Below are 17,966 nucleotides of genomic sequence, written 5' to 3' on the forward strand. Positions count from 1 at the left end.
AAAGTGGAATGGGAAAGACTGAGATATTCTTGGGGAATACCAAGGAATCTCTTTTGTTTGCAGTATCTGGTGGGTGTTGGGAGCCTGAGAAATATGCCTGCTTGGACAGGTCAGGGAGGGGGTCTTTGAATATTAAATATTATGAGTCATTAGATATGCAATAGAAAAGCCTTGATTTAGCAGCAACAAGTACCACAAATTGGACTGTGGCATGACAGGGAGCAGGAAGACCAATGAGGTGGCCTGGATAATTATGAGAGCCAAGGAAAGAGAGAAGGGTCTGACCTGCTATGGGGCTGAGGGATAACCCCTCCAAATCTCAGCTTTTTCATCTTTTAAAGTTAAAAAAATTAATTAGATTGTTTCTTTGGCGCCTTTAAACTTTAGTATTCCATAATTTCACTTATCATAGGCAAAGTAAGCTAACATCATGTAACAAAACTTAAATAAATATGTATCTATGAAATAATGTGGATAGACTCTTTAGTTCATCATTTCCGAGCTGGATCATCATATCCATTCCCCCTTTTGTCAGAACCATTTAGTCATAGTTATTAGTTGGGGCAAACATTTGAATTCATTCAAATAATTTAGTCAAGTAGTGGATTACTGTTTCATTAAGATAGCATGTTGATTTAGCTAAATCCATGGATGTTGTGCAGGTCTTAGGGCAGATTGAATGAGGCCAGGGGTTCCTGGGCACATGCATTTGCACTCAAGAGTTTTTCTTGAAGCACTAATGGGCTAATGGTAGGAAGAAATCAAGTCTTTGCACAGAATCAGTAATTAAAATCATAAAACTGGAAGTTGTCAGCTCTTTCCAATTCAGCATTACTTATAAAGACCCATCTTTTTAGGTGATATTAAACATTGCCTGTAGTGGAGAGTGAAGAGCTCCTCTGGGCAGGCAGGAGAAGTTGGTCTCAGTTCAAGGCTTTTCCGCTGATTTATGCCTCTCTTGTGTATGAAGACGTGGACTTAGTGGGCAGGCCAAATTAAGTTTGTTTTCTAAAAATAAAATCTAAATCTACTGAAATCAAATCTAACTAGATTTTAAGGGAAACATATCTGAATGGTGTGGTTTATTTCCTTCTGGCTGAGGGGATATGGAAACTTATCTAAAAGGGCTTTTTGAGTTGTGGTCTCAGAAACTGTTTTAAGATAAACAATGACCCTCCCCTTTGCATGATGTGTGCCTGAGAGGAGATACTTGCTTGAATTTGCCTCCTACTTTAGAGAAAATTTAAGGTGCATGATGATGAGAGAAATGTGAAGCAGGATTAAGTTTATAGTGAAGGTGTTTTTCTCTCAATGTGTTGGTTTTCAGGCATTTGGCAAAAGACTTGGAGGAGGCTGTGATATAGAACTTCTCAGTAGGTACACAGAAGGACTTACTCTCTTGCACATTCTGTGACATCATAACTCAGAGCCAAAGAGGCAGTGTGATTTTACTGCAAGAGCATTGAAATGAACCCAGAGTCTTGGGTTCAAGCCTTTTCTTGCCTCTAGAAGGGTGAGAGCTGGGTGAGCAAGTTGCTCAGACTTTTCAGCCTGAGTCTCTACATAATGTTGTGTTGGTCGCAAAAATTAAATGTCTGGACTGTATGATTTCTGCATTTCTATAAATCACAGAGTTTTCTTGTATGGAGAAATACTTATCATTAAGAGTCCCAGATCAGGAGTTTGACTGCAGTCCATAGTAATACAGTGCTATTGAGAACCATGGCCTGTTCCAGCAGAGTTTAAAAATAAGTTAACATTATTTGCAAAGCAGAAGTAGAGACAGAGACATAGAGAACAAACATACTGATACCAAGGTGGGAGGGAGGGTGGGATATACTGGGTGTTTGGGATTGACATATATACCCTGCTGCTGCTGCTGCTAAGTCACTTCAGTCGTGTCCGACTCTGTGCGACTCCATAGACGGCAGCCCACCAGGCTCCCCCGTCCCTGGGATTCTCCAGGCAAGAACACTGGAGTGGGTTGCCATTTCCTTTTCCAATGCATGAAAGTGAAAAGTGAAAGTGAAGTTGCTCAGTTGTGTCTGACTCTTTGCGACTCCATGGACCGAAGTCTACCAGGCTCCTCCATCCATGGGATTTTCCAGGCAAGAGTACTGGAATGGGGTGCCATTGCCTCCTCCACATATATACACAACTATATATAAAACAGATAACTAATTAGAACTGACTGTATAGCACAGGGAACTCTACTCAATGCTTGTGGTCACCTAAATGGGAAGGAAATCCAAAAAAGAGGGGGTTTATGTAAACACATAGCTGATTCACTTTGCTGTATAGCAGGAGCTAACACAACATTGTAAAACAACTATACTCCAATAAAAGAAAAGAATAACATATTTCTTTCTAAGAATTTTGATAATTCAGTAGTGCATGCTTTTATAAGTAATTTAACATCTGCCTTAAAAAAAATGAGTTCACATTAAGATCCTTACTCTGAAGGTAATAATGTGGCAAAGACTAGTCCTGAGGTAATTAGGGAATGATATGGCAGAATTAGTATATTTCCAAAATCCACAATACTAGATCATCTCAAACTGGGGTCTAAAGACAGATTATATGGAGTCTTTGAACCCTAGGAGCTTTTTTTTTTGACTTTTTTATGGAAAAAAAAATTTTTTTATGCTAACTGGATCCAAAGTAGTGTTTGGTCACTCAGTCATGTCTGACTCTTTGTGACCCCATGGACTGTAGTCCACAAAGGCTCCTCTGTCCATGGGGATTCTCCAGGCAAGAATACTGGAGTGGGTTGCCATGCCATCCTCCAGGGAATCTTCCTAACCCAGGGATCAAACCCAGGTCTCCCACATGCAGGTGGATTCTTTACCAACTGAGCCACCAGGGAAGAATGTAAACTTAAAAATATGATATTCTTTTCATATTTTCAAGTGAAAAATTTCAATTGTAAAACATTTTCATAAAATAAACTTTGGGTTATTAAATCAGTGTTTCTAAAATTGAGTCCTTGGGTATATTCTATGACATCAGAAATTTCATTTTTCCTTCTGAAAAAGATTCATTATATTCTTCCTTTGAGGACCATTTGATTTATCAGTTAGCTTTTGCTGTATAGCAAACCATTCTGAAATCTACTGGCTAAAATTCAATAGCCATTGATTCATGTCATAACTTTGTGAATTGTCCATTTGACCTGAGATCCACAGAGAGGTTTTGTGTTCCTGGCTGGGCTCACTCATACATGTCTGTGGTCAGCTGCTGGGTCTACTAGGGCAGGCTGGTATAGGATGACCTCAGCAGGGATGGGCTCTGCATTGTCTCTCATATCTAGAACGTTAGGTGGGCTGGGTCTCACAAGACACTGGGTTTCCCAGGGAGCAAGTGGAAATATCTAAGCCTCTTGAGCTTTATGCTTAGAACAGGCATATTGTCACTTATTTCTTTTTCTGTTGGTGGAAGCTAAGTCACACGGCCACTTCAGATTCAAGGTGTGAGGAAATAGACTTTTCTGACTTCATTTATTCCTCATGATGGGAGGAGTAGAAATGTTGCACTGCAAGGAAATGAAGATAAGGTGGCAGATGGCTGCAGCCATTTCTGCAATCGCAAACTGTCAGCCAGACCTATATGGAGCAGGGGTTTTCTAAACGTACTTAGTAGAACTCACACTATTTATTAGAACTCACACCACCACCTCCATCCAGGGCTGCCTGAAGCATGGTGGGTAGACAGTCAGAGGAGGACTTGTGGGCAGTGGCTTGGAATCTGTCTTCTGCAATGTTAACTAAAGCATCTCTGGCTTTATCCATTTGTTTGTGCTCAACTGCTCTGGTTTGGAACCTTTAAAGTGTTTTATGCCTAAAATGTCAGAAATCATGAGTGTAGGACTGGATGCTTTAAGAAGGTAGAAAGATGGAAGTACCTTGTGAGTGGAAGTTTTGTGGACAGGGAGGACCTTGAGCAGGAACAGGAACTGCTGCTGCTGCTAAGTCACTACAGTTGTGTCCGACTCTCTGCGACCCCATAGATGGCAGCCCACCAAGCTCCCCTGTCTCTGGGATTCTCCAGGCAAGAACACTGGAGTGGGTTGCCATTTCCTTCTCCAATGCATGAAAGTGAAAAGTGAAAGTGAAGTTGCTCAGTCGTGTCCGACTCTTAGCAACCCTATGGACTGCGGCCTACCAGGCTCCTCCGTTCATGGGATTTTCCAGGCAAGAATACTGGAGTGGGGTGCCATTAGGGGGGCTTTTCCAGAATCAGGTCCCTGTGGGATTCTTTTTGGATTCTGTAAACTGCCTGGCATGATGCCTGGAATCTGCCAAGTCATCAATAAAATATTTGATAAATCAGTGAATGGATGGATGAGTGAACAGTAGTACATTGGAATCTTACCATATTTTCCTGTAGATTAACTCTGCTGGAGCTAAGCCTGCAATTAATTGTCTAAGGAACCACTAAGAAAAGAAAAGCTGAAATGAATGGTCTTTTAGATGTGTAGCAAGCTGAAAAGAAACAGAAAAGTCGTAAAATAGTGGACTTGTTCATTATATTTACTTATTTTATCTGCTCTGGTCAGAATTATTCTGCATAATATATACCCAGTAAAACTGCAGCTCCAGGAAGAAGAAAGGGGGGATGAGGCTCTGTGATGGATAGAACTTCCTTGTCCATGGACAGGAAAACACGAATCTAGGCTTCATTTTATAATCCAGGATTCACACTTTAAGTATCCTTATTAGTTTATTTTTTAGGCCAGATTGGGCATTGGAAATATCCTAAAAGACTTGATTTGCGTGACTTTGAAAACGTGTATTGAACTGAAACTAGCTAATATTTTTCTTTGGTTTTGGTTTCAAATGGGGAAATATACTTAATTATAGCTTGCATCATCACTTGGAAATTGTAGCATTTATATGTTGATGTAACTTGCCTGAGTCTAAAAGGAGGACTATGTATAGTTAAAGGGACATATGTAAATGGATCCAAAGCATGTTTGGCCAGGCAGAAAAGCCGAAAGGAAAAGAGGAAAATCACATTACTTGCCAAACATTTAGGGGGCTGTGCTCCAACTGTTGCCTTCACTTCCTCCAAATCTGTAGTTGGGTTTGGTCTTCAGTCTTCTACATAAAACTCTTTTTACATTGAGCCTCTCAAATTTGGGGGGAGAAGCAGGAAAGTTTTTGAGTGATTTCAGCACAATTACTTCTAGAAAAACTGCACTTGAATGTATGGATTTAATTTTATATTTAAGTACTTGGGGATAAGTGTGGATAATTTCTGCGGATTTTTACCTACTATGGTCACTATAGTAAGTCACTATGAGAATTGTTTCCACCCTCAGATGCAAAGATTTACACCCAAGTAGCCAATTGTGTCAGTTACTATCTATAACTAACTATATTGGCTATTAACCAACTTTAAGAGCTATTACCACATGATGCTAAAAAACAAAAGATTCCAAACTCAAATTTAAATCATTATTCCCATGAAACTTTTTGTCAACTAGGGGTCTGCTGACCTAGATTTGGTACTGGCTGGGTGGCTGTTCTCCAAGTTTCAGGTCCAGCTGGGCTTGGATGGGACAACTCTCCTTCTTCTCCGGGGGTCTCAGCTCTATGGAGGGGAGGGGGAGTTTTCTCACACGGCCAATGGCACAGCTGCAAGAGACAGTTGAAATATATGAGGTCTTTCAAGGTCCATGCCCAGAAATGGCACTCTTCCACCTCTGTTCACATGTCACTGGGCAAAGTAGGTTGCAAGGCCAAGGCCACTGTCAAGGAGTGATAAGTGCACTGCTTTTTTTTTTTTTTTTTAACTACGAAACACTGCCAAGTGACCTTGGAAAAAGAGTGGGTTCAGAGTGGTGTGAAGAATTACGAACAATAATACAGTCTAGCAGATGGACCTCAATGAAGCTTTTATATTCTCTAGAGCTGATATAATAAGCCCATTATCAACTGCTAATCAAGATGAGGATCTTCAAAGTGCATGTGGTCATTTTCCTTAAAAGCAAGGAAAAATATTTTCAGGGAGAATTCTCTAATGTATAACTGGATGTTTGCTATATTGTTATACATAATTGTATATTATATATATTCTCATATTTTGGGTGGGAAAATCAGAGACTAAGTTTTTTTGTGACTGATAGTGTTTGCATTTTTATATACCATTGCTTCTACCACAATCTGAGTATGAATTTTAACAATTGATTTTCAATGAGTAAATTAATGTTCAGAATAATTTATATGAGGAAGATACTTCATTTATATTTATGTATTTAATATAGAGTAGCTCTGTGCCTTTAAAGCTGATTATGTATTTTTAATTGTGTATGTATATATACACACAATTAAAAAACATATATATATATGCATATATATATGTATACAAATATATATATATATATGTATATATTTGGATCATGATATTTGAATCCGAATATGAGGAATAAGGGCTTCCCAGGTGATATTAGTGCCACCTACCTACCACTACATCTTCTGCCTACCATTGCAGAAGACTTAAGAGACAAGGGGTTGATCTCTGGATTGGGAAGATCCCCTGGAGGAGGGCTCCAGTATTCTTGCCTGGAGAATCCTAGGGACAGAGGAGGCTAGCAGGCTATAGTCCATAGGATTGCAGAGTTGGACAGGACTGAAGCAACTTATCATGCATGCACACACATCAGCATGTACACAGCATGTACATGTATCAGCATGTACACAAAATAATCTTGGACTTTGACAGAAAAATAAGCTACTCAGTTCCAAATTTAGCTGGTCTTTGGTTGCTAGCATTTGCACTTCTTTTATTTTAGGAGAGACTGATTTTACTGTTGATTCTAAGCTTAGCCTTTCCTACTTTCAGTGCTAATTGGATGGTTGGTGGCCTGTGGAAGTTGAGTTGGGGAACAATTCAACATGCATAGTATCACTTTACTGACCTCTTCTCTCCACAGATTGATGTTCTGCCAGAAATAGTGGAGGCTGTGGAAGGAAAGGTGGAGGTCTTCCTGGATGGCGGTGTGCGGAAGGGAACTGATGTTCTGAAAGCTCTGGCCCTGGGAGCCAAGGCTGTGTTTGTGGGGAGACCGATCATTTGGGGCTTGGCTTCCCAGGTAACTGGAGAACAAAGCAATAAATATATAAAACAGAGTGACTCAACTGTGAAATAAATTCATGAAACCAGTCATACAGACTTACTCAAAAGATCTGTGTCTTCTTGCTTAGGGAGAGAAAGGTGTTCAGGATGTCCTTGAGATACTGAAGGAGGAATTCTGGTTGGCCATGGCTCTGAGTGGTAAGACTTGGTGTTATCATTTACCACTTCATTTCTTCTGGGTGTCTTTAGGCCAGGCTCCTTGGTGGAACTAAGTGAATTTGAGGGGGAGGAGGATGGAACCATTTGGAGTGTAATGAAATTTAAAGTTGGCTATAGTGTGCAGAGAGCTCTCGAAGGGAGGAACTCCACAGTATGTCTGCCTGTAGCAGTCACTTAGCTTCTGCTTGGACAGTCTTTTCAGGGATGCTTTGACAAGTCTTATTAGTACCTTAAGGGTAATGCTACATCATATTCTTTCTCCTCTCTTAACACATGAACAATAAATCTAATGGGCTAGCCACCAGCTCCACCTAGATGTCTATGTGGCATCTCAAAATCTACCTGTCCAAAACTAAGCTGCTCAATTTCTACATTAACTCTGCTCTACCTACAGATTTTTCAGTCTCAGTTCATGTTAATACCTTTGTCTCACTTGCTCAGATCTTAAGTCTTAAGTCACTCTTGACTCCTTTTCTCTCTCATAGCCTCACATCCATCCACAGAGGTGCTTTCTGTAAAAAAAGCCTGGTTGGAACCTGCATCGTCTCCCTTCTTCTTGGATATTGTAATGGTTTCCTGGTGTATCCTTCCTGTCGCTGTCTCTTTCCTTGGGTATTTTGAGTCAGCCTGTCTATCCTGTCTTCCTTCTCTGTTCCAGTTTCTTCTGATCATAGCATCAGAACTATCCTTTTAGACATTAACTTAGATCATATCACTCTTCTATCAGCACATTTCAATTGCTCCCAATTTATTCAGAATAAATAGACCAAAGTCCTCATGATGGTCTATGAGGGTCTATGTGGTTTGATCTCTGTCACCTCTCTGACTTCAGCTCCTCCCACTGTTACTCAGGCCATATTTGAGTGACAAATATGTCCACCCAGGCCTTATTTGCCTTCTTGATGATCCCTGATGACAACAGGCATGTTTCAGCCTAAAGGCTTTGGCCTTGTTCTTCCTGCTGGCTGGATGCTCTTTCCCCAAAAATCTATGTGGCAAACTCCCCTGTGTCCTTCAAGGCACACTTTTCTATCTTACTGTTTCATAGGATCCCATGTTGATCACCATATTTAAAATAGCAATTTGTCTTCCGCTCACCCAACTTCCAATTTTTTCCTCTGTTATTGTTTCATTTTTTTTCCATAGCAGCTAACGTCTTCTAATTTCATTTTTTTCCTTGGCACCTAACACCTTCTGTAGATTATCTATCACATTATTTTTCTTAAATGACACACATTGTGCATTGTCTGTTTCCTCTCTGGAATGTTAAGAACCACGAGGCAGGGATCTTTGTTGTCTTCACTGCAGTATCTCTAGTGTCTGGATTAGAGCATAGCATGTAAATAATAAATATTTGCTGAATGAATGAACAAATAAATAATCATTATTCCTAGTGACTGTTTTGAATTTGACTCAGAATGGACCTCTAGATGCATTGAATCATCTTGAGTCAATCATCCCCTCCCCTCCTTTTGAAGGTAGCAAGGGCTTCCTTTTCTGTGATCTGTATCACCCAGACCATCCCCACAGATAGAATTCCAGAGCTCAGTGGTCTATGCACTTCTGAGCTGAGGCAGGGTAGACACAGCATCCGTGAGAAGGATGCCATTCTTTGAATCCTCACTCTACCTTTTAATTTGCTACAGACATATCCTAAAAGAGAACTTTTAGCCACTGACTCTGTATTAAATGTGGCAGAAAAGAATATACTCTTTGTGTTAATAAAAATATGTGCCAGTCATTTTGTGTTAAGGACTGTTTAGGTAATAAAAATGGTCTCATGCCACATAAGATTTGGCAAGCTTACCTTGAATCATAAACCTTACATTTGTCAAGTTTTACATTCCTTGGGAAAACGATTACCTGCCTGATTATTATTGCATTCATTTCATATTAAATGTATGCATTATTTTTTCAGGGTGCCAGAATGTGAAAGTCATCGACAAGACATTGGTGAGGAAAAATCCTTTGGCTGTTTCCAAGATCTGACAGTGCACAATATTTTCCCATCTGTATTTTTTTTTTTTTGGCATGTGTTACTTGACAAAGAGACACTGTGCAGAGAGTGACCACAGCCTGTAATTCCCCACTTCGATACAAAGGGTGTCATTCTTCTCCAGCAAAATAGCAATCCCTTGCTATTTTAAGTTCATTGCTTTTGACTTTTCAATGAGTGTCCTAGGAACCTTTTAGAAAGAAATGGACTTGCATCCTGGAAATATATTAACTGTTAAAAAGAAAACATTGAAAATGGTTTTAGACAACGTCATCCCCTGGCAGCCTCACGTGCTACAAACAAAAGATATTCCTGGGTAAAATTGGAGGTAGCTAGTGCCGAGGTCAAAAGATAATGATCTCCCTGTTTATAAACCTTCACTATATTTGGATATCCCTAAAACTGTGTTCTTAAAGTCTAAGGGCAACTTTAGAAGGCTGGATGTGCCCGGGGAAACAGGAGATTTGGATTCACAACACTGAGGAGATAGCACTTAACTATCTTAACTGTTTTGTGTTTCCAGTTAGTGAATTGGGATAAAAGTGATTTTCTAGATACTTTTTAACACTCTGGGCTATGTGACTCCTTTCAATGTAGATTTTCATTCACATCTTCAGTATCTGAATATATCTGAGTATTTTATGATATAGACTGCTTCTTAATCAGAGAGAAATAAAGCATTTTCTGAAAAGAAGCTATCTGGCCCATGTGTAACAGTATGGAATTCAACTGTTTTAATCTCACAACCCAAACACCTCTCTGTTCCTCCTGTGCATACTCGTTCACTGTCTTACACCTCATCCTCCTTCATTAGTTTGCTTCTTCCCCACTCACAGTCACATGCAAGGCCAGCTTCATGATTTATGAAGGCCATGCCAAGTGAAGATGTGGGCCCCCTGTTCAGAAAAGCAGGACAAAGGCTTTCTTCCATGATTTTTCTCTGAACCTGTCATGGAATCTTTTCTTTCTATTTAATGTCATGTTTCCTTGGGCAGGGGAATCCTCATGGGTGCCTGAACACTGCCCTATGATCTATCCTGACTCCTCTGTGCCCAGGGCCGTGAAGGGGGCTGACGGTAATGCTTTCATTGGGGCTGGATGAGCCAGCAGCCAAGGACTCACTCACTCAAGGGACTTGGGGAGGTAGCAGGGGGTGGATGGGTTGGAGGAGGGACAGTGTATCATTCTAGGCTCCCAGGCTGCAGCACATATTCCATGATCCCCTGATCCTTTACACAAACTCAAAGATAAGATTATTAAGAATTTTAAGTCAGTAAGAACATTAAACTCAAACATGAGGCCCCTTTGGAGCATGGAGTCCTGTGTGACTGCACTGGCTGCCTGTCCATGAAGCTCTGGTCATATGAGCTTCACATTTATTCCCTAGCCAGATTTTTGACAGATTGTAGGTAAAGTTGATAACCAAAGAGAGTTTGAAATTTCTTTTCACCATCTCCCTGGTTATTCATTTACTGTGAAGTATATTTACTGTGAAGAACAACTGAGAGAGAATCACTACCTTAATATATGATGGTGATGCTATAGTTTGTTGTTTTATTATAATGTTTTATTATTCTCAGATCTCTTTGTCTCTTTCTTTCTCCCTCTCTCTCTGTCATTCTGTCTTTCTCTCTTCTTCCTTCCTACTCTCTTTCCCTTTAAACGCTAGAGTATTCGTAAATACTCTGAGGGACACAAACATAGGCCTTTCTTTTTGAAATTATATCTGGGTCTGATAAAAAAGAATCATTTAGGGACTTCCTTGGTGGCTCAGTGGTTACGACTCTGTGCTTCCACTGCAGGAGGCCCAGGTTAAACTCCGGTCAGGGAGCTAAGATTCCCCCATGCCACATGATGCAGCCAAATAAATAAATAATACAAGGTAAAAATGAGTCATGTAATGTGATGAAAATTATGCCTTAAATTATTCTCCAGATACCAATAAAAAATTTGACTGTCACATCACGTAACTGTTTTGTGTTTCCAGTTAGTGTTAATAAACTGATAGATCTATAATAAGCACCTCTTTGATCCCACAAACTGATTTGAAAGTGTCTTTGCTGTTGGCAAAGAATGTCCACTTTGGCTTCATCATGGTTTGTTGTTGTTATTTAGTTGCCAAGTCGTGTCTGACTCTTTGCGACCATGCGGACTGTAGCCCACAAAATTCCTCTGTCCATGGGATTTCCATGCAAGAATACCGGAGTGGGTTGCCATCTTCCTGACCCAGGGATTGAACTCACATCTCCTGCATTGCACGTGGACTCTTTGCTACTGACCCACCTGGGAAACCTACATCATAGTAGGCTTGATACAGCAGGTTGCTAAAAACTTGATAACTATCTCAGCAAATGAAGACCCACACGTGATGCTTTAAGTAAGTCTTATGAGAATGGAGATGAATGGTCTTAATTTGTGAATTTCTAGACACTTTTATGACCCCCAGAGCCATGCTACCTCCTTGAACATAGGTCCCCATTATTTTCTTCAGAGTTGTGATAGGACTGAATGTTTTATGATATGTGTTGTTTCCATAATCAGAAAGATACAAAGTTGTTTTTACATTGTCTTGAGTGTATCCAATCCTGTTTTAACAGTGCTAAAACCGAAGGTGTGTGATGTCTGACACAGGAAGAATGGGTGTTTGTTGCATATCTACTTCTAGGGATTTTCTCACTTGAGCTTGAAAGAAGTTCTTTAAGGAAGACAATTGATCTTTCTGTTCCTGAGTTTCTTAAAATATGTTGAGAGAAGGGATAATAGGGAATGAATAGTTTAATATAGGCCAATCTGCTTTTCTTGTGTGTTTAATGTATATGGTACCCTAGAGAAGTGTTTCTCAAGCTGGAGAGTGTATTATAATCACCTGGTGTGCGTGTGTGTGTGTGTGTGTGTGTGTGTGTGTGTGTTAGTCACTCAGTCATGTCTGATTCTTTGCGACCCCATGAACTGTAGCATGCTAGGCGGGCTTGTTAAAACAGATTGCTGGGATCATGTCTATAGATTCTGATTCAGGAGGTCTGGGGTAGGTTCTGTATTTCTAACATGCTTCTAGGCAGATACTGCTCTTCAAGGCATCACTGGTGTTGTCTAGAGCAAGAAGCATCAAGTCCAATTTGCCAAGCAGATCATGTAATGACCCAACTGTTGGGTATGGTGGATGACAACCCATCTAAAAATGCCACCTTTTCTTCAGCCAATTGATTCTTCTTGTTAAAATGTATTTCATATGGAGGCACAAAGTACTTGCAGTGATGTGTGTTAAGTGCCTAAGTTTGTCATAGGTGGACACATTTTACACACACACCCATGCAACCACCACCACCCAGATCAAGATTTGGAAGTTTTCCATTGTCCCCAAACCACTCTGTCTACCAGAAGTAAACTTACGCTACTTCCATCACCGTTGGTTAGTTCTAGCTGTTCTTGAACTTCATGTAACTGGGATCAAATAATATGTGCTACTGTTTCTAGTTTTGTACATGAAGTCCATTCATGTTGTTGAGTATATCAGTAATCCTTTCTGTTTATTGCTCTATAGTAACCCAATGCATGAATATACCACAGTTTATTGATTCACTGGGTTGTTTGCAGTTTTTTCTGCTGGAAGCTGATTCCCACCAATTTAAGTGAAAATGCAAGTTCAGTGTTATTTTCTTATTTTTCAAGGAAAGCTAGACATCCCCATTATTATGTGAAGATTTTTAAGAGCTGGCAAATATTTAACAGTTTAAACATGGAGCAGGTCATGTTAAACATGGTGTGGCCAGTCTAGTGCATGAGTCATGGGTTCTCAACACCTGTGACATCTTGGCCTCACAGATGTTCCCCTCATGGCTAAAATCACTCTTATGTCCCCACACAGAACATGCTTGATATATGTAGCAGTGATGGGTGCCTGCTAATAGAACTCATCAGAATCTTTTTTTGTTAAACTCACTTATATTCTGCTATTTAGAAGAATGTGGGTGTGAAATAAACTTCCTTCTCTCTACCATGCTTGGGGAGCCCAGGATCCCAGACCTGTAAGAATGAATCAAGTAGTACTGATGCTTCTTAGCGTGCTGTCTGCAAGCTGCATCTGTGTCATTGCTGTGCTATTCATTCATTTGTTTATCTTGCCAAAACATTAGTGTTTGTGAAACAGCTTTAGAGAGCTGTGGTGGATTAGTATAGCATGAAAGGAAGTGGTGGCTTGTTCTCAAACAGGGAGAAAAGACCTTTCATTGTAAAATTCATTATTTATTTATTGTCCAAAGGACTGTATTGCACATCTGTTGCATAGCAACAAAATAAAGTTTGTCTGTTTAGGAAAATCTGAAGGCGTCTTATAACATAAAGATAAAGAATGCTTTCTGAACTCTTATTTGCTTCAATGTGTGCTTTGTCACATGCCAATTATAGAAGAACATCAGGATGAGAGTTTATTTTAGGTGATACAAATGTTAACATAAATGATAGAGGGTATTATTTTATGTTTATGTGATGGGAAATCTTATCTATTTAAAAAGATGCAATTTCCTGTCCTTATCCAATGCTTACTGGAGTAGTCAGTATCTTGTTTCTTCCCTAAGAATTTTTTGGGAGAGTTTATTTTTAGCCAGTTATTTGTTTCTATTTCTATTGATATTTTTCTGAATATCATTTCAGATAATGCCCATAGGTTCAACTGAAAAATTTCCAGGATCTTCTGAAAACCAAAAACTGTGTTACCCTGAATGATGCCAATACAATGGGTGAAATTCAAGTGTGCAATATATTTATTTGTTCATTTGTTCAGCCTCATTGGGGAAAAGATTCTGGCTCAGTTTCCTACTTGTGTTCTCTGGTTAGATCATCTGCCTTTCAAGTTGATTCATTTTTCATTATAGTCAAAATCCTAAGTTTAACAGTATGGGGATCTTCTTATTGATGGGGTAGTTTATAGTAATATGCTTCACATTATGTATTAGAGTTTTATTACTAACGTCACTAGTTGAAGGTCAAAGCCAACCCACCCCAAAGTATTGGACTAGAATCCTGAAGATCTGAGTAACTAGCCATGTGAAACATTATTTAACCCTAGGACGCTCAGAATCTCAGCTGTGAAATGAAGACACAGCACGGTGATATATGTGAGAATGTATTGCGAATTATAAATTGAACATCAAAGTCTTATTTATAATAATTATTTTTTATATTATTTACTTTAAAATTTTACTTCTTGTGAAAAACGGTTAAGAATTTCAAACAATTCAACAAAGTAAAATAAAAACCACATATTTTATCACATAAATATAATTGTTATTTATATTAGGTGAATACTCTTTCAGACATTGCTATATACATATAATAAATTGCATCTGGATACATAGATAAAAATGGCTTTGCTAAAATAGAACTACACAGTAAATGTTACATTTAAGTAAAATATTCAATTTTACTTGAATTTAGTAGGAGGGAAAGTGGAATTGCAAGAATTCTTAAAATTAAGGTAAATAGTTCTTCCAAAAAGAAATATAGCATTTAAGTACCTGCTTATGACATTTTGAAAATTATTTAAAACTTAAGAAGTTTGAGTGAATTGTTATTTCTGGCATATACATTTTATATGGTATCAGTTAACTAATCACTATAGAAAATGAAGAAATTAGCCTCTTACATCTACTCTCTTTTCTATTTTTCTCCCCTTCTCTCTAAATATTATTCAGTTCAGTTCAGTTCAGTTGCTCAGCCGTGTCTGACTCTTTGCGACCCCATGAATTGCAGCACACCAGGCTTCCCTGTCCAGCACCAGCTCCCGGAGTTCACTCAGACTCACATCCATCGAGTCAGTGATGCCATCCAGCCATCTCATCCTCTGTCATCCCCTTCTCCTCCTGCCCCCAATCCCTCCCAGCATCAGAGTCTTTTCCAATGAGTCAACTCTTTGCATGAGGTGGCCAAAGTACTGGAGTTTCAGCTTTAGCATCATTCCTTCCAAAGAAATCCCAGGGCTGATCTCCTTCAGGATGGACTTTGGATCTCCTTGCAGTCCAAGGGACTCTCAAGAGTCTTTTCCAACACCACAGTTCAAAAGCATTCAATTCTTCGGCGCTCGGCTTTCTTCACAGTCCAACTTTCACGTCCATACATGACCACTGGAAAAACCATAGCTACTCAGCCATTAAAAAGAATGAAATAACACCATTTGCAGCAATATGGAGGGACCTGGAGATTATCATACTAACCAAAGTAAGTGAGATGAAGACAAATGTCATATAATATCAAAATATGCAGAACTATACAAAATGATACAAAATAACTTATTTACAAAACAGAAACACATTCGCAGACTTAAAGAACAAACTTACTGTAACAAGGGGGAAGGGTGGAGGGAAAGGATGGACTGAGAGTTTGGGACTGACATGTAAATGCTGGTATGTTTAAAATAGATAACCAGTAAAGGCTTACTGTAAAGCATGGGGAACTCTGCTCAACATTCTATAATAACCTAAATGGGGAAAGAATTTAAAAACAGGATACATGTTTATGTATAATTGAATCACTTTGCTGTACACCTGAAACCACCTGAAACCAGCACAGCATTGTTAATCCACTATCATGCATGCACGCGGGTATGCTTAGTAGTGTCCCAACTCTTTGTGACCTCATGGACTGCAGCTTGCCAGTTTCCCTTGTCCATGGAATTTTCCAGGCAAGAATACTGGAGTGGGTTTTCATTTCCTACTCCCGAGGATCTTCCCAACCCAAGGATGGAACTTGCATCTCTTGCATCTCCTGTGTTGACAGGCAGATTCTTTACCGCTGAGCCACCGGAGAAGCCCCTAATCAACTATACTCTAATATAAAATAAAAATTTAAAAATACTTATAATCAAGGCCTATTTCATAGTTTCTTTAATCGATTATATTAAAATAAACTTTGTAACTCACAAAAAACAAATTTTTAAATGACAAACCCACCCTCAAGAAAATTACACTTCTTAATATTTTAATAATATCTCCCTTTTCATTTCTGTTTTGCAAATAAAACACAGTTTCAAAACAAAAATTTTTGATCATAAAATGCTCATGTGTAAATTCATGTTCTTAGAATTTTACATCAAATACTGTGATTTTAAATTTTTTTAATGGAATGCTTTAAGTATTCATTGTATTTTGATGCCATACATAGAATGTTAGAGTTGATTCTTTAAAAATTTCTATAATATCCCTTACAAATTGTTGTTGATTAATTTAACAAATATCTATTGAATCACTACAATTTTTCAGGGAAGGTGTTAGTAATATAGCAAAAAGCAAGACAAATTCTCTGCCTTCGTGGATATGACAATCCAGCTTCTAGCTCTCTATCCTCATAATTTTTCCTTAGTGGTATTTGTTTCACTTCTAGGACAACATAGCATAAATTTATCCATGTATTTACTGAACAGCAAAAGTAAGAAAGTAAAAGTCATCACATGTCAACTTTAAGATGGTGGTACATTCTAGAAGCATGACTGGATTTCCAGGCATCTTCCCTGTTGGCTTAGAGGGAGACCCGGGTTCAATCCCTGAGTGGGGAAGATCCCCTGGAGAAGGAAATGGCAATCCACTCCAGTACTCTTGCCTGGAAAATCCCATGGACGGAGGAGCCTGGGAGGCTGCAGTCGGTGGGGTCGCGAAGAGTCTGACACCACTGAGCGACTTCACTTCACTGCACCATGTTGAGCGGTCTCCTGTAGGTATACTCTGTCTGGCCAGGGCCGGAAGCAATGCTCCGTGAGTAGACAGAACACTGTTGAGGATGACTTTCTGTTGTTCTTAACACTACATGTCTTTTAACATACTAAAGGACTAATAAGTATTACAGTTGGTGATAATAGAACTCTGCACTTTCTGAGATATTCAAAGTACCAAAAAGCAGTGCAGGAAGCAGTGTGCCGTAACAGAAAGATGTCTCAGTCCTGAGCCTGAAGGTCTGGATGGCAGATCTTATTCTAATATTCATCTTGGCATGACCTCAATGTACAGAGAAATATCTAACAGAATTGAGGCATTCTTTGTGAAATTAGAAGCTATCTCCACAAAAATTCCATTCCCCTACTCCTTCACACTCTCCAGTGAAACATGTAAAAAAAATTTAAGGACAAGTATAATAGTTTAACTGATATGTTATTAAATGACAGCTGGTGACAAACACAATTATTCATCACTGAGCTGGTTCAATAGGGTAGATATTATCATCTGATTATGAGCATTTCCCAAGAATTCTTGGATATTTACAACAATGCTCTAACAAGGTATGATATTTTTCAGTTTCATTCTTATCCCTTAGTTTGATAGAAGCAAAACTATGAATGAATCTAGACTAGGAAATCATCTTGGCTCTTAACTGAATTGGAATACTTAGAATACCTAATTTATGTTTCATTTCTGAATGAGTGTCAAAAACTCCAAAAGATCAGCAGTCCCTGAAAAAAACTGAAATGGATACTAAAAGATAGATTCTTGCACAATGTGTTTTTCTTATTCTAGTGCTATCATCCTTATTTCCTGCTATTGAGCAAAGTTAAAAAAAAAATGGAGGACCATGTGAACCTTCATCATTAGGAAGTTTAGGATAAGCAACAAAAATGGAAATTTTTCTAACAATTATTAGAGTGAAACATTTTAATTCATGTATGTTTTCAAATTAACTTTTAAAAAATATA

At 38.9% G+C, this 17,966-nt stretch overlaps 1 protein-coding gene across 5 annotated transcripts in view; it reads left to right on the forward strand.

The window, feature by feature from the left end:
• The window catches only part of HAO1 (hydroxyacid oxidase 1), a 151,392-nt gene that overhangs the window by 55,058 nt on the left and 78,368 nt on the right, over positions 1–17,966 (forward strand). For 2 of the 5 annotated variants that reach the window (XM_086333406.1, XM_086333409.1), the window contains 3 exons: positions 6,935–7,093; positions 7,206–7,275; positions 9,215–9,986. In XM_086333406.1, coding sequence (XP_086189532.1) covers positions 6,935–7,093; positions 7,206–7,275; positions 9,215–9,285 — 300 coding nt within the window. In that variant the 3' untranslated portion in view covers positions 9,286–9,986. Of the gene's footprint in view, positions 1–6,934; positions 7,094–7,205; positions 7,276–9,214; positions 9,987–11,407; positions 11,456–17,966 lie in introns of those variants that run through there. The other 3 variants (XM_086333405.1, XM_086333408.1, XM_086333407.1) reach the window with 2 other exon arrangements.

The sequence above is a fragment of the Bos grunniens genome, chromosome 13 (assembly GCF_055505025.1).
Source record: "Bos grunniens cultivar Pamir isolate PY7600 chromosome 13, Bosgru_T2T1.0, whole genome shotgun sequence".
NCBI lineage: Eukaryota > Metazoa > Chordata > Mammalia > Artiodactyla > Bovidae > Bos > Bos grunniens.